Here is a 25,773-nt window from a genome sequence, read left to right on the forward strand (position 1 = left end):
GCTCTCATCAGCCCCCATAGCTGTAAGATGGAATATATATATATATATAAATAATTTATCATCGTTGCTATTAAACAGCTATTTATTGAAACCCTCAACTAATTGGACTTGTTCCCCCTGTTTGCATTTACCTTTTACGAGAAAGCTGCCCTTTTTCTTCCCTGCATAAATTCACTTTGGGATTAAATCAAGAGATCAGCTTTCAGATGTGCTTTGGGCTAATCAACATTTCAGTTCCATCTTCCTGAGGCCTGGGGTATGCAAAAAGAGCACTGTATTTAGAGTCTGGGAAGTTATTAGTGGTGCGAGTCTGGATAATTCACTCTTTTTACATTTTCATGACTGTCTAGTGACACTTGGGATTAAGTAGGGTAAAGTCAGGGCCCTGAAAGAGCTTGACTGAGAGAATTAGACTGTGTCAAAAAAGGCAGAAAATGAAACTAAGACACTGTATGCATTGTTTCAAAATTAGAAACAGAAATGGAGTTCCAATGAATCTCCAAATTAACCAAAAAATCAAATGGGCCCAAACAACTCATTCCTCATTAAATTAACCAGAACATTATATATTCAAAGCTTATAGAAAAATCAGGTAAAAAGTATCAACATTCAGAGTTACATATTTAATGGCCTTGATTAGTATTTTTAGATTTAGAATTGGAAACGATGAAGTAAACAAGATCCTACCTGGGGGCTCAGGACTCACCCGTACCTGTTTAATAAAGAGTTACCGAGGGCTTCTGTATGCCACACACTGCGGATGCCATGGTCAATGACAGAGACAATTTCCTGCTCTCAGAGGTTGGGAATGGAAATAGTTTCGGGAGTTAGGGCCCTTGGAGTCTTGAGGTCCTGGGTAAATCCTTTCTGGATGTTGGGTTCTTGTTTTAAAAATGGAAATAATAGTAGCTTGCCCTATCCCTGTGTACTGTTGCTGTAGAAATTTTTTTTTAAAAGGTTGTGAAGTTGTTTGGTAGGATACAAAATACAAAAGATATCGATAGAACTAATAGAAATAAACATGTCTTTCAGTATCTTTTTTCTCCTACATCAGAACTCATTAACCTTACCACTATTGATATTTGGGGCCAAATAATTCTTTGTGGCAGGGGGCTGTCCTGTGCAGTATAGAATGTTCACCATCTACCTATTAGATGTCAGTAACATCTACTTCCTACCCAGGTTGTGATAGCCAAAGTGTCTCTAGAAATTTCCGAATATACCCTGGGTGACAGAACCACCCACAGTGGAGAATCACTGCTTTAAATTAATAGTTCTTGATCAGATGAGATCCTCGGGTTCAAAAAAACAAAAACAAAAACAAAAACTGGATGTCTGAGCCCTATCTTAGATTTATGGACTCAGAATTTCTGATATACAGCTGGGGTGAGTATATTTAAAAAAAACCCACATATTTCTGATGCATATCCTAGGTCTTAACCTAGCATACATTAAAAAATAGAAAAACTCATATTAATATAAAAAGAATTCAACTCTTAAGGTGATGGAGTGGCTAATGCCCTACAAAACAAATATCTGGATGCCTTGGTGGGAGTCATCATAACCTGGGTGAAGCCAAGCTTTGTCTAAATTCTGAAATGACCTCTCCAAAAAAGAAGCTCTAAGACTAACAAAAACGTGGTGTGGGTAAGTCAGAAACACTCCCAGATGAGTAATGTCTCCTTCCTTGAGCCTGAGCATAGCATCCTCTATCTCCTTCCCAAATCCCAGATGTCTAGATCCAGCTCAGTGCTGCCTCCTCTGAGGCCCAATCCCATTGGGATTTTGCTCTACTTTAGAAAATCTTTAGGGATATAGTGGCACAACTAGGTTCTTTGTTACTTGCCATCACATTTTCTGAGCTTTATATCCCTGACTTTTAATATTCCTGTTGGCTTGTAATATATCACTACTTTTTTTCTCTGCTGCAAAGCCTACCTTAGCATCAGGCAAGGGCGTGTGTTGGTTTTTATATTAGCAACACTATGGATGGAGAGAACAAGAGACATTTGTGGAATAATTTCCATGCTCCAAGACTGTGGTTTATGCTTTATAGGCATTGTCTCACTCACTCAGTCCTCTTAATACAAACAGCCAGGTACTGTTTTTATCTTCAGTTTTACAGAGGAGGAAATTGAGGTTTGGTAAGAGTAAGGAAGCTACCCAAACTCACACAGATAGTAAGTGCCAGACCCAGACTCTGACCTTGGGGATGTCTCATTGCAAAGCCTATGCTCTGAAGGCCTGATACAAAGGAGCCAGTCCCTTAAAAACTTCAAGGGACACCTTCCAATATAAGGAAGCTGTCTCGATTCATTTAACTGACAAGATTGGAGTTTCCATGGAAGTATGGGCATGCCCTAGAAACTATATATGGTAAGTGTTAAGTTCAAGCTGAGAAAGGTAGATGCTAAGGATTCCTTAGCTTTTATTGTTTAGACCCCTGGTTAATGCTTCTGAAAAGGATTTTTTAAAATTTATTTATTTTTAGTAATCTCTACACCCAATATGGGGCTTGATCCAGGGGCTTGACCCTGGATCAAGAGTTACATGCTCATCTGACTGAGCCAGTAGGTGCCTTATGAAAAGGATTTTTGAAACTAGTTTCTGAGATATCTTCCAAGCATTCTTGATAATGACCCACAGATACCACTCATGAGGTATACCGAAATTTGAACTCAAATAGCCCCTGTCATTAAAAGACAAAGGATTTGTGTAGGTGGAGGTATCACCTATAGCAGGACTTCTTAACCTCCACACTACTGGCATTTTGAGTTGGGTAATTCTGTGTTGTCTGGGGCTGTCTTGTGCATTGTAGGATGTTTAGAAGCATCCCTCACCTCTCCCTACTCGATGCTAACAGCACCTTCCCATTTGTGAGAGCAGAATGTCTCCAGAAAATGCTGAATATTCTCTGTGGGATAAAATCACCTGTGAATGAGTAACATTGATGTAGCACTCCCAAAACTAGTGAGGCATCTAAGAACTGTTTTTTTTCCCTCTTTATAATGGGATAGTTTTCTCGACCAAATAATGAATTTGTGGACAAAAAGGAGTAACAGTTATCATTCTTAAAAAGTGATTTCAAGAATTTCACGATAAAACTCATGAATTTAACTTTTCTTATTTTGCATACTATTTGTTCTTAAATTCTTTTTACACAAAAAAATAAGAGGGGCTTTTATATCCTGGTTGGCATATAGATCTGGTAGTAATATTCCCATCCTGGGCAAGATCTGGAGGTTTGTTGGTATAATGGGTACTGTACCAATATGTACGGATGGTTGGGGTAAAAAATTTTGCCAAAGGCAGTCAAGGGAAACTAATATGGCAAGGGATACTAGCTCTGTGAGCCTTCTGATACAGGAATATTCATATAGGAGGAGAATCACTATACTCTATTAACTGGATTTTTATTCACTTGGCAGGAGTTTAACAGAAGAATAAGAGGCTATTAACTGTTCTCTTCTCAATTGGGAATTTGGAATGAATGAAGTATTCAAGTTGAGCCTTCTTTTCAGGTTTTTGGACACACAAAAATAACTTGTAGCCACCTGGTGGAAGCAATGACTTTTTTTTCTTTCTTTCTCTCTCTCTTTCTCTGTCTTTTTTTTAAAACTGAGGTCTGGGTGGAATTATAAGAAGAAAAGAAAAGAAAAGCAATTAGGGAGGCCAAAGCGGAAATCTGTACTGCTGATCTAACACACTGCTCCAGATCCCTCTGCCAGCTCTGAGTGGACTATTCTGGGGGAGACAGTGGGAGGGGTGAAGAGTTGTGGATGGCTCACAGCTCTTCCTGTACTTGCAGGAAGCCCCCCAAACATAATCTGCTTCTGAGACTGGCACAGCCCCCAAGCAAACTCCCAGATTGACAAATGGACGCTTTGTTATTGTTGTTACTATAATATATTCATTCTGTGTGTGGTGGTGGTGGCAGACGGACATCTGACATGCAGTAGAGGTAGGGCTCCCTTGTACACATAGGATATTGACTTATTTTCTGGTTCATCTAGATAACTGTTTCTCAAAGAGGGGCGATTCCCTCTCCTACTCCCTTGCCTCTTTGCATCCACCTCCCAACCCCTACAACATTTGGCCACCTCTGGAGACATTTTTGGTCGTTACAACGGAGAGGGGGTTGCTACTGGCATCTAGTGGGTGGAAGCTGGGATGCTGCTCAACGTTCTTCAGTACACAGACTAGGACCCACAACAAAGAATCACATGCCTCAAAATGCCACTATTGCCAAGGGTGAGAAACTTGGTTCTAGGTGTGTTTTTAAAACTGAAGGTTGTAACCTATTAGTATGTGATAAAATCATTTTGTTGGTTACCATCAACAATTTTGAAAGATGAAATAGAAAATGTCAGATGGCACCACGCAGAGGGTAAATATTATTTCATAAACTATTGTGTGTATGTGTACACATACTGGGTTGCAATGTTTCTTACTGTGCGTCGTGGGCAAATAAGATAGAACATCACTGATCTTCCCCAGTACCTCTCAAACTTTAACATGCCATGTGAATCCACAAAGGGTCTTGCTAAAATGCAGATTCAGATTTCTTTGGGCTAGGGTTAGGGCTGCGATTCTGCATCTCTTGTAAGTTCCCAGGTGAGGCTGATGCTGAAGGTCCATGAACCACACTTTGAAGAATAAGAACCTAGGTGACACTTTAAATTCATTCATTTAAAAAAAAAAAATAGAGCAAGTGACTGTGACTTTGGGTATCAAGTGCCAGTGAAATCTTTTGAGGGTAGCCTCTACAGAGCCCAGCAGGGAGAAAAATAGCTCGTTAATTAACGGGTAGTATTTAAGGCTTTAGTACATCTCGTATCTTACGACGCAATGTGATAATATTTGTTCCACAAAATGTGCCTTGGCTACTCTGTGTGTTTGTGTGTGTGTGTGCCCGCATGCGCGCACATGTGTGGCGTGTGTAAGAGTCTGTCGCTTACTGCCTCTATGCCATCGTCTGCCATAAGAAAAAAACCCAAAAACCCCGTTTCTAAGACACAAAAGTATTGTATGGGTCATGTTAGCAAGGATATTGTGACCTTAATATAACAGAGCAATCAGCCTGGCTTCTTAGAATGATTATTGGAACATTCTTCTCTGGAAAAGAAAACAAATTAACTGTATTCACCAAATGTCTCCTGGAACACAGAAAGCTGTTCTGATAAAGACACTTAGCAAAACTCTTCCTTGCACACAAGCTCCAGAGAAAATTCAAGACTGGTTTTATATAAGGTTTGCCGAAAAGTCAATGACACCTATTTCTATGAATGGCTTCAAGGAAGCAGCTAGGTTAGAAATGAACTACGCAAAGACTTGCCATTGAAATATAAATCTGTAAGGGTAAGGCTAACAAAAGCAGAAGCAATTACTTTTGGATAATCCATTTGACACAATTAATCCAAATAATCCAAATCTATCCATGCCCCCTTCTCTTTCCTACATGCGGGACTGCTGAAAACTCAAATCAGGAGTGGAGAGACGCATTCCCATGTCCATGTAGAATATAAATTTGTTTCTATATCTGAGACTCCAAAAGAAAAATAATGATGGGTTATCACTTGTTATTCTAAAGACCATGGGGCAAGAGAAGATTCATATCTGAATATGAGATTCATTGCAACAGGGCATCAAAGGCATCGAAACACTCTTCTGTCCATCCACCCCCACCTTATAGAGTTCCTTTTCTATTGTATCAAAGATCAAAAACTTCTATTGTTACTGCTTTATTCATTTAGCTAAATGTTTTGTTAAAACTGCACATATCCCAACAAGGGCTCGACTAATTCTTCTTCACCTTAACAGAAGAAGAAATCTGCCTCTAGCAGATTTGCATGGTGAAAATCTAGAAGACATTAGTCTTTGAGTGGGTGCTGGAGGAGCAAAGTCATGAAGATGAACTTGGATTGTTCTATACTTCCCACTTGGAAGAGTCTTGGGTCTGAGGTTCATTTCTAAAAATTCAAACCCCAATCATGTGTGTATCTGGTAGTATAATAATGATGCAAATCAAGGTGGGAGGGATTTCCCCTCTACTTCTCATTTCCCTCTGACTCTGTGTCTAGTTTCTACAATCTTCTTGGGAAATGACACTCCTCTACAGCTCTAATGCATGGCTCAGGACATGGCTTAATGGTCCGAATTTACTTTGCAGTTCAAAATTAGGTGAAAGAAGCCAATTGGGTCTCCTTTCCCTCGTACGTTTGAGATTTGTTTTCCTGTTCCAATACATACAGTCATACGGATTCTAAAGGATGTCCTTATAGACTGGAGTATATGCAAGGTCATATTCTCCTGGAGTATATACAAGGTCATAGTTCAATTAAAATTTGATCTGAAGAGTGTTGAAAGCTCAGCATCTGACTGATTTGGAGGGCTTAATTTCAGATTGATAACCTCAGGGAAAATCCCAGCAGAATTAACAAAGGAACCTTCCTAATGGTCTAGAGGCATATATATCAATTACTAGTCCAAGATTTCACCAAAGAAGGCACAATGACACAAAAAGTACCGGACCAGGGACCCCAGATTTACCCACCCAGGTTCACATATCTGTGCATTAATACATCATATAAAATCCCTGTAGCTCTTCACATAGCCAGCTTGTACCTTGGCCTCTATGGATTTTTTGCTGCTTTGTTTTTGTTTTTTTAGAACTAGCTTCAAAATTCTCCTTACATACAAAGAACAGCTTAAAAAAACCCTGGTTGAATTATGCTGAGATACTAATTATGTCTAAAAGAACTACTTGGTTGAATTCAGCTAGATTTTTTTCCCTCCTCAAATCAGTTCTATGTTTAGCTAGTAATAAACTCCTCCAGTCTGCAGAACAATTGGCACGGCGGTCCCTTTAACAAGTCAGGATCACAAAAAAAGGGCCAGTGTTGGTAAAAAGAAGTTTAAAGAGCATCATCACCAGATGTGATATGTGGCCCTGGCTTGCACAAACCAGATGTCAAGAATATTTGGGGGACAAGTGGGGGATTTGGAATATGCACAGCACATTATATGAACATCTATTGACATGGAAAATGGAAATCATTAGCTTAAAGAAGCAATTTCTGCGTATTTTGTTAAAAAAAGACATAACGTATTAAAGCACATAGAAAAAGATCCTGAAGAATAAACACTCAAGTAATAATCTCTGGGTGCTGTGGACATAGCATTTTCTTATTTTTTCTTTCTTTTTTTTTCTTTTTTTTTTTTTAGAGAGCATGCATGCAAGGGAGTGGGGGAGGGGCAGAGCAAGAGAGAGAATCTCTCTCTCTCTTTTTTTTTTTTTTTAAGAGAGAGAATCTCAAGCAGGCTCCACGCTCAGCTGGGAGCCCAACATGAAGCTTGATCTTACGACCCTGAGATCAGGACCTGAGCTGAAATCAAGAGCTGGATGCTTAACCACCTGAGCCACCCAGGTGCCCCTGCTTAGCTATATTTTCTAAATGTCTACAATGACCACTTATTGCATCTGTAATAATAAAAGGTATCAGCCATTCCCCAATCCCCTAAAATACTCCTCACATTTAGAAGGTCAAATATAACTAATGTGTGAAGGCACTATGGTTTTGTTTAGGGGGTAGGGCTAGGTCAATTCCAAATCACTTGCAGGAACAAATAATTCTATGAGATGATAATGCGGATGATAGAAGGCTTTTGAATGGTTGACAATGCCGGTCTCCAGACATTAAGGTACTTACTCCTCACAACTATGGTAAGAAGTCAGTTTCTTTACAGTTGAGTAGGGCCCAGAGAGGCTAAATAGTCCCCTGAAGGCAGCTCAGCAATGGCAAAACCAGGATCCCTACTCCCATCTGGCTCTCTCCAAAGCACCTGGCTCACTTCAAAGCCCCAGTTCTGGCCGTTGTTTGCCTGTTTCAGAGCTATGTTTTACCGCAAGTAAAAAGGTACTGGGCTGCTGTCTATCCAACAATGCTCAGGAAATTTGGGGTTGGCATTTTAAAGTGATAGCAAGACTCTTACAACAACTTGGACAGATATGGAGTTGTGGTCGACAAGAAAAGAGGAGGTCTGGGAAAAGCATGTCCATTTCAGGGATGAGGATGGCGATGACAATGTGGTGGTAATGATGGTGGTGGTGGTGGTGGTGGTGGTGGTGGTGGTGGTGGCAGCGGCGGCAGCTAACACTTACCAAGCGCTCGCCCGGAGCCTGATGCTTGCAGCTTGTATGCAGCATTTCACCCCCGTAACAACTCCACGAGGAGGTTCTGCTTATTACCATCTCTGTTACATGGATGAATCGGCTGAAGCTTTGAGAGATTAAATACCTTGTTGAAGGTCACCCAGCTTGTAAGGATCAGGGGTGAAGTGTGAAGGCTCCAAAGCACGGCCCATGATCACTACACCATCGCTCCCATCTGGGGCACTCACACCTGCTTATTGCTTGTAGAAGAGAGAACTCACTAACTCAGTGCCCAGATGCCGTATTGCCTTGATTTTCTTTAATCAGCCCCCTCCCAAACCACAACCTGTTAGACTGGTGCGTCTTATGCATCTCTCCCCACACTGTACTTTTGGGACTAGTCTCCCTCACCCGGACAGTTGGCGATACACCTTACAGATAGAACAGAACAACATGATGCTTCCTTGTAGCCTCTTCAGCACTGACTTCCTCCAGCGGGAGGATTCCTAGTTGGATTGATATATGTTCACATGCGTCGTGCTTCTGTAATTTAATAAGGTTATTGAAATAAGGTTATCTGTGGTTTCATATATAAATATAGTGAATACATTTTAGTAGGCAAAGGTTTCATTTTTCAAATTACCCCTTTAATGGGAAATATTCACACTCAATTATTGTGCTGACACATAAAGTGGACAAATACCCGATTTGATAATGGAACAGCAAATTAAAATCTGTGCAAGGCAAAGAACACAGAGCAGCAGCCCCATCCGAACCTGACCGCACTGCCTTGATTAAGTGCTTATGGGGCGGGTTTGGTAAAGGGGCCCTTTCCTGATCTGATAACTGCCACGGAGAAGCCAAAGGCAGAGTCAATCTGCAAATACTTAATCCTCCAGAAGGCAGATTAAGTGTATAATTGACCTATATAATCCATGTATCATCTCCAGTCAAATGTTCCCTGGGCCTGGCTCCCAGCGACATGGGGCCTGAGGAACGCCAGTGCGGATCGGGCATTACCACCAATGTGGATTCCATCCAAGTTCGAGATGGTTTTTTAATCACTCATCTCTGAGCCTGTGAGGTTTAAGCAGATGAATTCACCCTAAGCACATCTCTTTTAATCCCGATTTTCTTCTCAGTCTGTGTCTTCAAGAAGTACAAGGAGGAAAGAAAATAAATTAATTTTTGTTTAGACCTTGAAATCTTAGGTGCTTCTCTTGATGATCTGATCTCTAATTTCAAAAAGCATGTTTTTGTTTTGGGGAAGATATTGAATTAATCACCAGAGAAAGGGAGGGGGGAAGCCATCTGCATGATTTATGGACACTCAAGCTTTAAATCACTGTCTTCAAGCTATTTCTTGGGTTTGTGCTTTCCTCCTCAGCAGCTGCTTGAGGAATATGGAGATTATTGCATGTCTATGTTTTGTATTTTCTTTTAAAAAGTCAGCAATCATTTTTCAGGAGGCCAAGCTTCCACCTGAGTCTGACAGCAATCCAGTTCTCCTTTAAAAATTCGGCATCTTTAATATCATTTAAATTCATGATTACTATACACATCGGATTATTCTCTTGCTTTAATTCTCTGAATCTCTTGTTTTAAAATGTCTTAAACTGTCATTTTGCAGCAACTGAAACCAGTTTACAATGGTAGGCCCTATTTTGAGGAAAAAATTACAAAAATGCAGATGAAATGTACAGCTGTACATTGGAAATACTAGTGGAGGCAGTTGGAGGATTCTTTTCTAATCAGCCCTTAATTTTGGACCAGTTAGCTATTCCTTAGGCATGTGCCTAAAAAACTTGATAGTATTTTATAGAGGGACAGTGTAAATCAATGATTAATACACAGGGAAACTTTCACTGCCTCAGAAAGACCTGGTTAGGCAACCTTCTGTCTGAATGTCTTGCTTTAATAAACCTAGAGAAGGCCTGTTTAAAAAAAAAAAAAAAAAAAAAAAAAAACCGTTGGTGAAGATGAATTTGGAAAGCTGCTCTTAAGTTACATAATAAAATAGATAAAAATGCAGAACATTAAATATAGAGCCCCAAATGCTATGCCGATAATCTCCCACAAGCACCCGATTCCAGCCAAAAGTACAATGACAAGGCAGAGAGAAAGCTAGATCAGAGGGAGCCGTCAGAGAGGGGCCCGGTGAGAACGGAGGAGACACTCATTAAATGACCAGCTATTAGTCCAAATGTTCTCAGATACAAACACTCGTGGATGCCATCCAGCCTTTTCTACAAGGTACATTTGAAAGGGGGGGAAAAATAAAAGAGGGGGCAAACAAAACTTAATAGCAAGAACTGAAAGAACGTATCAGGTAAATAAAACTGACACTTTGAAACACAGCTGAAAACACAACAGGAACTCTGAGAACAAGCTTCTGAGTGGCAGATGCCAGCAGGAAGTCACAACCAGGGACTGACACCACAGTCACAATCAACAACCCCCAAACAGCAAACAATCTCGGAGATATATATTTTTTCCCCCGTTCAGAATGCTAATTTTCTATTATTCATTTTTGCCATTTATCAAAATGCAACAATTTGGAAGAGAAACCTCTCAGATCAACAAGTTTTTCTTGAGAGATTTCTGCCAATTATTTAGAGACGGGCCTCAGGACCACAATCACTAGGGGAAAGAGTTGAAAGAAGAAGTTCACTGTGGCAAGAAATTGAGAGGGGCCAGTCTCACAGACCCTTCTGCCTCGATAGTCCTATCCCCTGTTTAACTCGGGGGACACGAGAGCCTTGCAGAGCATATATGCAAAGAAATAAACACCATGCTTGATGAAACAGAAGCTGCAAATAATCAAACATGTTGGTAATCTGATGTTTTGCTGCTAGATTATAGAAAAACAGTAAGTACTGAATTAAATTGCCGAGACTGCATGGTAATGAAGCTTTTGAGGAGCTCTGGGTTTCTCAAATGACAAATGTTTTAAATCCATGACAGATTCAATAACTTTTTTTGCACTACATCCGTTAGGTTGCCTAGCACCAATATTCTGTAAATTAGGGGAGCAGGTTATTTGGAAAATAAGAAAGTAAATGGCAAGAAATTTGTTCGCTCCAAATAAACTACTGAAAGATTTTTTTCCACAGGGGTGGGAGTGATGTTTAGTGAATGATAGTGATGGTAAAGTCTTTAAAAATCAGATACTCCAGGGAGTGTACCTAAGACTCCCTCGGGAAACATAATTAGGACAATGCAAGAATAAACTGTGAGGATTCTCACAGCGTTGCTGATGCCATTTTACGCTGGTCAGTGTAATTCAACAAGGGGCTAGAAATACTTGCAAGTTCTTGAACGACCCCAAACATAATTTGCTTTCTGAGCAACAGAAAGATTGCTCAGAAAGAACAGATTCTTAGTGAATAGGTCTTTTCATTACTAATTCACACTAAAAGTCAGAGGGCTTGAATTTGACTGTGTGCCTCCATGATCGGACAGGTCTAGTTTTACCATCTGTGCTACCCAAGGCTCTACCCTTACTTTTTGAATAACAATTCAGTTGCACTCTCCCTTAAAAAAAAAAAAAAAAAAAAGCCATGGAAGAGGACAATTTGCCTCGCTGCCTTCAACCAGGCTACCTTAAAAAAAAAATTTTTTTTTTTTACCCTCGTAATTTTAATTGAAAAAAAAAAAAAAAAGAAAGACGGAAGGGTGGGTTATCTGTGATGAAGTGACAGGCTAAGCTACAGAGGAGACATCCAATTCAGTACGAGAGGTTTTCAAGTTTCAGAGAACATGAGGTTATCTGCACACGCGCTCACACAGGAACGCACACGCACGCGAGGGCCACACAAAACTGAGAATCAGAAGATACTGATCAAAGGAAAAAAAAAAAAAAGGCAACCTAGGCATTGAAAAGAACAATCCACAGGCTTCTTGAAAATTTGTGGTTTGGAATTTAATTCAGTGGAGATGGGCAGAGCGTCCCCACTCCTAACCGCAGACCTGAGGGTGCTGCCTGGCTCGGTTTTCAATGCCTATCGGATGGGTGATCGTGCCCCGGTCATTCTAGGCTCGGTACTTTCATAAAGGCACGCATGCAGAGAAGGAGAGAACCCGCTCGTGAGCTTTATGCATGTATGAGGCATTCTCAGTGGATGTGGGTCATGCTAGAAGATGTACACAGGAAGATTATTTGATTCTAATTCATGCCACTTGATATAATGTGATAAAACATTTGACATGAGAGATAAGTTCCATTTTAATCTCAGAGAGAGAGGACGGGTGGGAATTAAAAAGTAAGAAGGGTTTTCTCGAGGAAAGGTGAGGCAGACGAAAGAGCGATATTGAGCACAGAAAGGGGATGATTGGAAAAGAAAAAAAGAAAGGAGCCTTTTCAACACACGAGGAAAGCAAATGAGCTGGAAGACAAAGCATATAAAAGTCAGAAGCTGCAGAATCCTGAGCGCTGCCAACAATGAGCTCACTTAGCTATGGAACAAAAACACACGCGCGCGCACACACACACACATACACACAAACTCAATGTAAATTGCTGAACACAATCACAGAAAAAATATAGAAACACGGATTCCATAGTAGACCAAAACATTAATGTTCGGGCTGGCACTAAAAATATACGAAAACCTGGACAGAAGGAGCTCACGCTTCACGAGACAGAAGTAGGCTGCACAATTAGAGCCACGCGGAGACAAGTACGTCAGCTTCCATGCACTCTGGCCGGGTCTACACTGGCAAATTCAGTGGAAACTTGAAGCAAAATATCTGGCTAAATTAGGCAGCCCCATCTGCTTTGGCCTGAAAGAGGCGGGTGGTTTGAGACCAAAGCAGATTCCTTTTTTTTTTTTTTTTTCTTTTTGCCTCAGTGGCTTGCTTTGGAAGTGCAGATGTAGTCACAGTGGAAATAAGATTGCCTGATAACGATTAACCTTCAGAAATCTGCATTTTCTCCAGTTCCGTCTGGGTCTGGGTCTGGGTACCTGATGTACCTGCTCTTTGCATACCTGCCTCCCAAGTTTTCAAGTGGGTGGGTGGGCAGAGGGCACCCGAGTTTAAAAACCACACTCACTGACTGAGCAACTCTGGCACAAGTGTTTGCCAAAACCCAGGGCTAACTAAGCATTTCCAGTCTTCCAGAATCGGAATCATCTTTGAAGTGAGAACAATGCAACACTTACTGCACATCTGCAAGCCATGGCTGGGGTCAGGGAGGTACCACTCCCAGGAGAGGGAGCTGGTCTCTGCCTCCTGGACGAGGACACATCCCTAAAGCAAGGCCAGATTGCAAGGAGGAGAACCATGACCAAGAAAGGTCTTTGCCAGTTACAGAAAGCTGCCTCACAAGCTTCGTGCAGAAACGAGGCTGCTTGCTGAGAGGCTGTGTGCCGTCCTACGTATCACACAGATTGGGACTGAGACACGGCCACACCAAGAGAGGGTTCGGAACAGACACAGGACAGATAAGAGCCTAAGGCAGAGGGAAAGGAAAAGATATTGCTTGAATCAGGACCAATCCATGTTCTCAAAATGTGACTTATCCTCCTGTCTCTTATTTTGTCACATTTTGGAGGGTCTCCTCCTTGGTCTTCAAGGAGGAGAAGGCATTTACTTACATCAAATAACCTTTCTATATACATCTCCTCATTGACCTTATCACGGAGGACATCCTGAGAGTGGCGGACGAAAGTCACATAGGCGTCGGCCACGTCCATCCCGGGTTTCTGCAAAGAAACAGGAAAACATGAAAATGGAATTTTCAGACAGTGACTTCCTTGATTACTCATACAGCTTAGTCTCCCCACCCCAGCCCACCCCACCCCACATTGCCTTTGCTGGGATCTGAAGCTATTCACAGTACACTGTATAGCTATCTACAGCCTGGACTGGTAGGAACTGGTATTTGAGCCTCCTGCTCTTTCCAGGAATCAAACCTGGCTAAGAAGAGAGTTGGGATTACAGGGTTTTATAGGTATTTTTCTACTATTAATATTTTTTCTGGCATATATACTATAATGGATAAATTATCACTGGATAACCCAGAGACATTCTCTGGCTTTTCTTTGGATTGAAATCCCCATTTAAGAATACCCAAACATACTCTGTCTTCCACTGTCTGTCCTTAATATAACATTGGAAAGGTGACAGCCTTCCTCGATCTTCTTTTCCTCTTTAGAAAATTGAGAAAATGCTAAGTAAAGAAATTATATTTCAGTGTACGCCCCCTCCTACCGAAGCCACATTTTGGGCGGTGGTGGGGGTGGGTGTGGGGGCAAGTGGGAGGAATACTTGAACCTGAGCATGGAGTGAATATTTCCTAATCAGTCTACTCAGAGGAGACGTTTAACCATTTATTTGTCTTTGCTTCCCAGTGCAGGTTTATGGTCCAAAAATTTTACAAAGTGGGAGGTGGGAAGGAAGACGAAGGATTTGATTTTTAAATAAATTAGATTTTCTGGAAAGGTAAGCAGGTGGTTCAGCCAGAGTTAGGAAATAATTTATTGTAAGAAGATAACAAAAAAGGGTGGGGGGGGGGGCTCGGAATGCACACTGCTTGAGATGTCGTAATCAAAGTTATCTCCAAAGAAACCTATTAAAACACTGTAATATGGGTCATCAGGAGAGCTGCCACAACCCCCTTAAATTTCCACAGTAGACATGTATGTTTGCTAATAACTAAACAAGATTAGTTTTCATTACTGTGATTTACCTTAGATCACAAAGTATCATTTCTCTACAAGACGTGACTGTCAGGCACTGCAAATTGAAGTTAGTTAACACTTCTGTGTAATTTCCAGGGTGAAAATGAGGAAGGTTTGGAAACAGTAGGACTGTATTTTTTTTTTTTTTTTTTTGTGATACAAAGCAAACAATTATCAAGGAAAGGGCCAATGCTTGGCCCCTGGGATGCTAGTAACATTTCTTAACACCTGCTGAAACAATGACAAGGTATTAATTTGAAAAACAATGAGGACAATCCAAAGCCACAGTAGTCAACTGTTACACTTTCAAGCAATTTTCAGCGAATGGATTGAGCAGGTTCCAGTGATGGTCCTATAATTGTTGCAGCTTTATGATACGAAACAATAGAGGTTCTCCAATGAGATGTAAGTGATAGATACCAGTTCCAAACTGGCCCCTCGCGCCTCCTCTCCCTTGGCAGCCGCACATCAAAGGGCATTCTCTGCAGGGAATGGGGACCCCTACGTGGGGGGACTTGAGAAACTTATTAGTACTGTTTCCATTTCTTCCCTGGTGATTCTTGAGGCAGCTATGGCCTTTTCCTGGACACATGCAGCCATCTTCGAGCTAAGAGTCAAAGCCCAATTCGGCAGGCCTATCAGTAACCTGCAACGTTAGGAACCTACAATAATGGTTATATATTCACCACTCCTTCTCTTTCTGCAAAATTTACTGTCGTCAAAGGGGCATTTACGTTTTAAAAACTGATTAAAAAAATCAGCGTGGTTCATCTCACCTAGGTAGTTAAAACCTCCATGGTTCACTACCATTTGACTGTGTTTTAGTTTTTGTCTTCATGTGTACCAATATCCGACATTGTGCTGTGTATTTGCTTTCTGTCTGTCTTCTCTCATTAGATCGTAGCTCCACAAATATAGGGGCTCTATTTAATCTCTTTTCTAGTGTATCCTCGGCACACAGAATGATGCCTGGCACATAGTAGGTGCTCAGTAAATATTTGCCGAATGAACAAACTCATGAATGAATAAGCCCCTTTCCTATTTCTTTTTGTAAGCTCTTTAGTCATACTGTGTGGATTTTATTAGATTCCCCCACCAATTGGAACTTGAGAAAGTCATTTAGGTTTCTCTGGGTCTTAGTTACACCATGTGTAAAATGGGATTAATAATAGCTCTCCTGGGACGCCTGAGTGGCTCAGTGGTTTAGGACAAGGTCCCAGAGTCCTGGGATCGAGTCCCACGTCAGGCTCCTGCACGGAGCCTGCTTCTCCTCCTTCTGCCTATGTCTGCCTCTCTCTGAGTCTCTCATGGATAAATATAACATCTTTAAAAAAAATAATAGCTCTCCTACTTACCTTCAGGGGTTGTTATGATCATCAGTTAAAATAACGCATGTCAAAATGCCTTAAAAGCCATAAACTGCTATACAAACATGAGCCACAATGATTCCCCTCCCCACCTGGCCCCCAATAATATATCACTTCATAGCCTTACCTACCTTTGGAATCTACTTTGGAACCAAGAAGGAGAAAGGGGATTCAGAGGAACCAACATCAAAATAAAGATGACAAAGTCTCTGCACGCCAACGTATGCGGTTTTCTCATAATAAAGTCCCTAGGCCTCCTCTCACAACCTTCTTACTTTCCACCAGCTATACATCCAAATCTAACAAGTTTGCTTTTCCCATTTTGGTGGGCCAGGAAGGGGGAAGAGGGTCATTGTTTGAAACAGGTGTGCAGATAACAGAGCGCTATCACTTTTCCTGACCCCCTGGGCAAAGGGCAGTACCAGCCCTAGAGACTCCCCAACCCCTGGAATCTGGGTATCAGGGCAGAGACAAGCTGCCCTGATACCTCTATGGGGAGCAGGTCACTGGGTGGCCACTGGGGAAAGACCGTCACAGTGGTTGAAGTGCAGTCTGTTCTGTATTTACAAAGGGAGAGAAGGATGTGTGATTAAGTCCAGGTAGATTTCCAAACAAAATGGTTAAAATACAGACTGTTCCCAGACAAACAAGCTAACTTGCAGTTAGAGATGGAAAATATTCTTGGCTAAACAACTGTTGTTATTAGATACGTTAGGCTTTATCCCATATTGCTCTCTGAACACAGTGGGAAAAATCTTTAGGTGATGGTGTTTCCTACCTCACCTTGTTTATTTTAAATGTGGCTTCGACAGGCTGATGGAATAGGATGTGGATTTTAGCAAACATGTAAAACAAAGAAAGGTCTCCGTGTAGTTAACTCTATCCACGTGTGGAAGAGATCATTTGTGAAGAAGCCACTCTGTAGCTTAGGACAAATAGGGCATTTTAATCCTTGCTTGCCCCTACCAGGTACTTTTGAGGTTGGAAACAAATTTAAATTTTCACTAACCTAAGCAAACCCTAATTAGAAATGCAAATCTGCTATGTATACCAAAGGGTCAAATACTACCTGGAAGACAAAGAGATAGCTTTGGGGATTATGCAATGTTTTGAATGACTCCTAACAGCACTTCTTTCCAGTAGTGTGGATAATTAAGAGACAAATCTCTAATGTAACTAACTACTAGTCCCCCGCAAGGAACTAAACCAATAAACTGCGTGCCAAAAACCTCACAGGGCAACACAGATGAACTCATAGACTTCTGAGCCAGAAACAACTTGGGGAGATGATTTTATCCATGGTTGTTAAACCTGGCTGCAAATGTGAAGGATCTGTGGAGGTTTAAACAATACTAACATGAGACCCCACACTCCAGAGATTGTTTTAATTTGGCAGGCAACCTGGCATTCATACTTGTAAAAGCTCCCCAGGTGTTTCCAACATGTAGCCAAGGTCTAGGCTCACTGAATTAGTCTACTGGTTCCCAAACTTGTGCCACAGATCAACTCTTTAGAGAGGGATTTCCAGGCTCCACCCCAGAACTACTGAAGCACAATCTCTGGGCCCAAGGCGCTGGAAATCCCTATTTAAAAACAAAACAAAACAAAACAAAACAAAAACGAAGACAAATCAAGAAACATCACAAAGTATTAACACTGAGCATTCTGGTGTGAGGACTACTGATCTAATAAGTGATAGTCGCTGGTGTGCTGGGACTGGCTCTTCGAAACAGAAAATAGAGACAACAAAACAGAACAAAACAACAAATCTTGATTTGTAGTACCTGCCAATTTCCAGGGTGTAAATATTCCCTCCATGGCTAAGTTCGAGCTACCAATGTGTCCCGACTGAAGGCAGAAGTTGGAAAGAGCGCACAATTGACTCTTGGATGGCAGTGCTAGCAAGCTTTCCAGAGTCAAACTGTTGGCACTTAAATCCTCACTCTCTGACTTACTAGCCAGGTGATCTTGGGCAGGCTTTCAACCTCCCCTTGCCTCAATTTCCTCACTTGTGAAGCAGGTATTAATCCACCCCTACCCCTGCCATTACGGTTGTTTTGAGAAATAAATGATTACTATTATTTACCTTATGTAAATGATGTATACATAGGATATATGTCTATTATGTACTATTATTTTCTATAAAATTGTTCATTTACTAAAACACAATATTCTCATTATAATATTATTTGGTAAAAAAAAAAATACATGTTAATCGACTTAATTTTAAAGTCTACCTTTGTCCTAGGCCATAATAATTGGTGAAATCATGGGTTTGATGTGCTAACTGCATTTTTTCTAATACTTATTAGATAATTAGTCAATTATCCTAAGAAAGATGTTTGTCTATGCACTAACTAAAATCACCTTGCAGATGGCATCGTGTTTAATAGGACTGGTTTAACTCTCAGCTCTGCCACTTACTAACCAGGAGACCCTAAGCAAGTTAACAATGCGGTGCCTCTGTTTCCTCATCTTTAAAGTGAGGTTGCTGGGATGCCTGGGTGGCTCAATGGTTGAGCATCTGCCTTTGGCTCAGGGCGTGATCCTGGATTCCTGGGATTGAGTCCCACATTGGGCTCCCTGCACAGACCCTGCTTCTCCTCCCTCTGCCTATGTGTCTGCATCTCATGAATAAATAAATAAAATCTTTAAAAAAAAAAAGTCTTAAGAAAATAAAGTGAGGTTGCTGTTGAGATTAAATGTAACCTGCTTAGAACAGTGCCTAGCATGCAGTGAATGCTTTATGGGGTTTGGTTGCAACTGCAATTATTTTATCATATATCAACAGTGGTAAATGTATCACACATTGGAACATGCATCATTTTCTTCTGTCTCCCTAAAGGGTGTAAACTCTGCTAATGCATTTTTGTTCTCTTTCATGTAGATGTAGAGTCCTTTTTTTTTTTTTCTTATCTTTACAATAAACTGAAACCTGGTTTGTAGGAATGAGTTTGAACCTCACATGAAATCGCTAATATTTCACTTTTTTGGCCTCCCCGAATAGTTGGACCTCCCAGTAATTTCAGCTGATAGTCATGATTGCCAGATCCAGTTTCTCCAGGTATTTGTGTCTTGCCTACTGGGCACCTGTTCAAACCTCACTGGTGATAGCTCCCTTTGACCCGGAGGCTAATAGAAAATGACCTCAGCCACCAGATCGTTGGGTTGGGAGCCTAGAATTTCAATTCCTCTTACTGCTGAAGACCAGTGCAGGTCTGGGCTGCCATCAGCAAATTCTTCATCCCTCCCCACCCATTCCTCCCTGGGCACCCCCTTCCCTCTCCCCGAGGGCCCCCTGTTGCTGAGATATCCAGGGAGGGCCAGGTATGGTGCTGAGAGTCCCATATATATGTGTCATTTAATCTACACAGCAAGCCCGTGACTTGGGTATTATTACCTCTATTTTAAGGATGGAGAAACAGGCCCAGAGAATTTGAGTAGTTTGCTCCCTGTGAACTGAAAGTTTATACTTTGGGGCTTGGGAAAATAAATTACTTAACGCCTCTCCTTGGTGCAGTTATGTGAGAGCTTTTTCTCTTCTCCATTATAAAGACTATCTGGGTGAAGGAGTCTGAGGTCCCTCGATGAGAAGCATTATATAAATTCAAAGCATAATTATTGATTGTACATTCTTTCATTAAACAAACAAAATATATGCTAATGCTAAATTCATTCCAATTTTCCATTTTGCCATCCTTTGAGAAATAAGCCAATAAACCATTACACACTTAGCTTCCTGGGGAAATGAATTTTAATGTTAATATAAATCCTTTTAGAAAAAAACAAATTTTAACAAATAAGTATTTGAACAAGGAGGGTACTTAACCACGTTCAGAATGAGAAACGTTCAGTTCAAGACCCTTGGTGGCTGTTGAGATAAGCTCTCTAAATTTAATATTTTATAATAGACTCACACCTCTTTTGTTAGAAATGGAGAAACAGAATCATTTTCTTTTCCCCTTTATTGGAATATATTTAAATCTCTCCAATTTTATTTTGCTAATAGGCAGGGCAAAGTCTGTCTATAAATGTATCCTGATTTATCACAGGTAATCCCACACTCCAGCATTCATGTGTAGTACTTAACCTCAATTTAAATGTAAATTTTGGGCAACCACAAGTGCTTTATCTGTGAACTTTGAGAGCTCTCTTCATTAATGAGGTCTGCACTAATTATAAACAGTTTTGTAAGGTTTCCTTAAAACAATTGCAGAATTGGCCCCAAAATGAACAAATTCAGAATTTATTTGTTTAAAAAAAATACTGGTACCCTTGTGCAAATTTCTAGCTCCTAGCCAGGAGCTACTCCCAAGGTGTGCACGCAGAGGGGAGGTGGGCAGGATGATAACAGAATGAACTGTACCAGAGAAACCAAGAAAAATGAAATGAAAGGCAAACGGGTTTACCCTCGAATAAGACCTCTCTTCTTCATGAAAGAAACCATACTCTCTTCTCACCTGAAAAAAGTTTTAGCATGAAATATTCTTGGCTTCTCTCTTTCTGATGATTCAAGTCAGGAATATGCAATTTAGCAGCAACTAATGAAAACAGCAGCATTAAATTTCTCATGAAAGCCAAAAACCCCCACAAAAACAATTTTTGAATACTCACAGGTACATCCACATATTTGGAAGCTGCCTTCACCTAAGGAGGAAAGAAGAGGGAGGAAGTGAGGCTGGTGTTTATGTTTCATTGTCCACAGCTCTGTGCTGTGTGTTGTCATCAGTTAACACAATCCACTGGCACACTGAGGTGACCAGGAAACACAGAGGGTACTAAAAAAAATGTGATGGCTATTTTCTTCCCCAAGCCATAGCCACTGCTTTGAAGAGAAAGAGAGAAAAGAGAGAGGGATAGAGAGAGAGGGAAGGAAGGGAGGAAGGAAGGGAAGGAGAGAGAGAGAGATAGGGAAAGAGAGAAGAAAGAAAAAAAGAAAAGAAAGAAAGAAAGAAAGAAAGAAAGAAAGAAAGAAAGAAAGAAAGAAGAAAAGAAAAAAAAAGAAAATTTTTACTGATTGGGATCCTGTGGCTAGTGTGGGAGTTTTGCATTTTCTCTGTCCCATTAAAAAGGAGAAAAGTGACTCTAGCTAAACTGAAACTGATTAGTGGAGAGCTTGCTAGTCCAGAAAAGCAACTAAGGCTGCTACGACTTCTTGTACCTGGGGTCTTTTTGTCATTTGGCTATAGATTTGTCGTAATGGAATCCTTGAGTTTCAGTAAAGTGTTTCCAAGAGGAAGGGATGTGGTGGGTGGGTTTCCTTAATCCAGAGGGTGATAGGTATCTGTGGGTGGGGTTGAGAGGATACCAGAACCTTTTAAAGCCTGTCCCAAGGCTGCTGTTTTGTCACCTGTGTTTTTTTTTTTTTTAATTTTATTTATTTATTTGAGAGAGAGAGAGTGAGCACAAGCAGGGGGAGGGGGAAAAGGAGAAGCAGCCTCCCTAATGAGCAGGGAGCCCAATGGTGGCGGTGTGGGGCTCAATTCCAGGACCCTGAGACCATGACCTGAGTCAAAATCAGATGTTTAATCAACAGCCACCCAGGTGTCCTTGTCTCCTGGTTTTAAATACTACAAAACTTGGATGGGAAGTGCAGGAAGTGGCTATGAAATTTATTTGCAGTTTTGAGGGGAGAGCTTGTGTGTGTGAGAGCATGAAATCTGGAGTCAGATCTGAGTTCAAATCCAGGCTCTATGACTTACAGGCTGTGTGACCTTTGGCAAGTTACTTCAGGTCTGAGTCTCAGTTACTCATTGGCAAAATGCAGCTACCAATAGATACGTACTTCAGCTGGGTGATCGGAAGGTGAATGCACACAAAGTTCTGGGATATAGGGGCAAGAAACGAATGATAGCTAAGGCGATCAATTCCTACGCAAATGCGGGTGGGCTCTGTGTGCTGAGAGAAGTCAATGCATAGCTGGGTTTGAGGAATAAAACCTGTGGAAGTCTGTCTGGTATTCTGTGTGTCTCATTTGGACTTAGGTCATGTTTCTCCAGGCACAGGTAAGACCAACAGGCTACGTTTGGGGTCAGAGTGGGTTTTTAGTCTTATTGGAAACTACAAAGACTGCGATGCACACAAAGCAGTTAGGACATCTTTCATATCCCAGGTAGGCTTCCTCTTGCCATTTGGCTGAGACCAGTATCAGGAATCACAGCTTTGGGCAGCCCCAGGTGGCTCAGCGGTTTGGCGCCGCCTTCAGCCCAGAGCGTGATCCTGGAGACCCAGGATCAAGTCCCACGTCAGGCTCCCTGTGTGGAGTCTACTCTCCCTCTGCCTGTGTCTCTGCCTCTCTCTCTCTCTCTGGTCTCTCATGAATAAATAAATGAAGTCTTAAAAAAAAAAAAAAAAAGGAATCACAGCTTCTACCCACATGTCTGCCAGGAAAGTATCCAGAGGAGCATTTCCCTTTATTGCTCTTTTTCTCAGAGCTACTTTTCACAATACTGACTCCCAAGGGAGAGAAGCCAGTAAACCAATAGGGTTGGGTGGCAGGAACCCAGGATTAAGAGCCAAAAATTCTGTAAGTGACAGAACTGGTTGACCCTGAGATAGTCACGTCAAGTCCCACAGCCTGGGTTTCTAGCATAGGGTGATAACTCTGTGTACTTTGCAGGGCTGAGAGTCTGACTTAGCAAAAAAAACCATATGCGAAAGTGCTTCATAAACTTGAAAGGGCTGATCACACACATCAAATAGTTGATTATTAAGAGGGCATTGCATCCAAACATCTGGAACCATCACCAGCATCCAAGATTAATTCCTTGACTCTCCTGTTAGAGGTTCTCTGGGAACCCTACTGTCTTGCTTTGCAGCACTGACTCCAACTGTAATTCAGTAATTTTGTGCAATGTCTGTCTCTCACAGAATGTCGCGTCTTCTCACAGCTGTCCCCCCAGTGACTCACTTGGTACCTGGCTTAGAAAGGGCAATCGGGGAAAATGTGCAGAAGGAAGTAGAGAAAGCAAGTGACCAGTGATGGCGTCAGGATGGTTGAGGAATGAGCAGGGGAATGGCCAGATAGAGAAGCCACTGCGTGAGTCAGCATGAAAGCTGACCTCCTGCAAAGGCTGGTGTGTGAAAGGAGAAGGGGCACTTTGGGCCATTAAAGGAAGATCAGGAAAGCTTTCCAGATTTCACACAATTAGCATTTCTACTAAATGATCCCCAACACCAAATCTTTCCTGTCCATTCTGGATGCAGAATTTAGTTTGGGCAAGAAGGTGGCCTTCCTTTCTTTTGAGTCTCTCTCACAATAATATCTAACACCTAGATGATTTTCTCCTTGCAAAGCATATTCATGTACACTTTCTTCTTTGAGCCACCCTGCAAAATGGGGGACCATGAAGCATATCTTTTTATAACTGAGAATTCTAAAACCCACAGAATGTAAGAATTCATTTGCTCCTGATCTAGGCCAGAAGGCAGAGAAGGGAGCACTCAAATGTGGTCTCCTGAGCCCCAATTTCTCCTTTGGAACTCCTGGCCTCCTCACCCACGGTAGAAATGTACAAAAGGAATTCAAGCATCAGGAATTCAAGTGGTTGGGGCAGGTGCTGGCAAAATCATTCTTGTCAACTAGAAACTGCCTCCTTTACTCTGTGGAGTCAGTGCTTGGCAGTTGGGAAGAGTTTTGCTACAGCTGAAATGATCAACCTTTAAACACGCCTACTCTCCATTTACCACCAACATGCAGTTTCGATTCAGAGAATGACACCAGTCAAGTTCTATTCCTTTCATGGCAGTTTGGGAAGATCAGGCAAGCTCTATGTCATGAATGAAAACCATCCACACTCCTACAGGCACCAGCCTTCAATTTGTTACCGGATAAAACCGCTGACTGGTACATTGTCTTATGGGTCTTCCTCCCATCCCACGGTAACAGGAAAAAATAGCTCAGAGTAAGTTGTAGTCCTATTATTATTTGGAAACATGTGGTGTATCACTTTGGGTTCTGAACCTTAAGAAAGAGATTGACGATGAGGCTGCAGAGGAGCCTTCTACAAGGGAAGTGAAAGCGGAGATATCTTGCCTAGAAAAGGAAGCGCTCGTGAGCCTTAATTAAGGAGCTTCCATGGGGAAAGACTGAACTTCTTCATGGTGGTTCTAGAGCATGGAATCAGACTGGATGAGTAAGGTGAAGAGCCCCAGGAGAAGGTTCAAATAGCCCTCTCAGTCCATCCAGGTGCTGGTTGTCTTTGACAGTCAAGTAGCTCAAGCAGGAGCTGTGTAGGGTACTCTGGATGCGGGCCTTCCCCCCTCCCCGGCGACAGGTTACCTCGGAGGCTGCTCCCTGTTCTGACTCTAGTCTCCTTAAGAGACGAGAAGCTTTCATCAGCTCTATCTTTTTATAGTAAACGTTGAGATATAGCAGAGTGAATAAATTGGCAAAGCCAGGATCAGAGAACTCTGGTTCCTGAACCCATTCCTGCCTAACGTCAACAGTGCTGCCTTTAAACATCACATTTAGCTTCAGTATCCGTAGATACTGCCAGCTGTATTTTGAGAGGAAGGACCAGATCCTTCCAACTCATGAGGGCTTCAGAATTATTGCCAAGGGTCAGGAGAATTCAAGTGCTCACCAGACACTGTCTCTAGATCAAATAAACAACAGGCCTTACAATCTACACAAGACACTTTTCTGTTGTATGTAGGTGTTATTTTAACGAATAAAACATACATTCCTTTAAAAACACTACCTATTCTATAGAATTTTGTCATTATGTATGTTTTCCCATCAGTGCTTCTCAAAAGTGTGTGTGGATGTGTGTGCCATTTTCTTCATTTTCACTTTAAAAAAACTCTTCCTGGGGATCCCTGGGTGGCTCAGCCATTTGGCACCTGCCTTCAGCCTGGGGCATGATCTTGGGGTCCCAGGATTGAGTCCCACATTGGGCTCCTTGCATGGAGCCTGCTTCTCCCTCTGCCTGTGTCTCTGTCTCTCTCTTTCTGTGTCTATCATGAATAAATATAATCTTTAAAAAAAATAAATAAAAAAAATAAAAAAACTCTCTACCTAGTGAAGTGGCTAGGAGGATGAACTCAGCATCGGTGGGGTTAGAAGTCTGGCTTTGCCATTTTCTAGCTTGGTGACTTTGAGCATGTTACTTAGCCTCTCTGAGCCTTCTTTGCAAAAGGGATGATCATACTATTACTCAAAGGGATACTGCAGGGATTGAATGATATAATCCATCTAAGTGTGTAGGACAGTCTGGTACAGGGTAAAAGCTATTAAAGGTAACTTTTCTTAGTGGTTACTGGAAATATTGGCTTATTGGTGTAAATGAAGTGCATGCTCCCTGTCCTGGTGATGGTGGTGACAACTTCACTCCTCACTTCTAGCCCATGGGCAATTTCTTCCCATAAAATGGATGCTGGAATCTCCCCAGGTTATCAGCAGATATCTGAGCTGACTCTCAGTTTGGTATGCTTTCTGCCAAATCAGTGAACATCTTATATACTAGAGACTCACCCTCAAAGCCTTGAGGAGACAGCAAAGATCTGTTCCCTAACTCAGGATGGCTGAGCTTAGGCGTGAATAAGAGGGCAGTTTCCCAGGACAAGGCAC

General features: G+C 41.6%; 1 protein-coding gene across 14 annotated transcripts in view; it reads right to left on the bottom strand.

The window, feature by feature from the left end:
* CADPS (calcium dependent secretion activator) overlaps positions 1-25,773 on the bottom strand; it is a 459,187-nt gene that overhangs the window by 24,945 nt on the left and 408,469 nt on the right. For all 14 annotated transcript variants that reach the window (XM_041764526.1, XM_041764525.1, XM_041764524.1 and 11 more), the window contains 2 exons: positions 20,817-20,849; positions 13,750-13,857 (listed from right to left, as the gene is read on the bottom strand). In XM_041764526.1, coding sequence (XP_041620460.1) covers positions 13,750-13,857; positions 20,817-20,849 — 141 coding nt within the window. The remainder of the gene's footprint in view (positions 1-13,749; positions 13,858-20,816; positions 20,850-25,773) is intronic.

This window comes from Vulpes lagopus, chromosome 7 (assembly GCF_018345385.1).
Source record: "Vulpes lagopus strain Blue_001 chromosome 7, ASM1834538v1, whole genome shotgun sequence".
NCBI lineage: Eukaryota > Metazoa > Chordata > Mammalia > Carnivora > Canidae > Vulpes > Vulpes lagopus.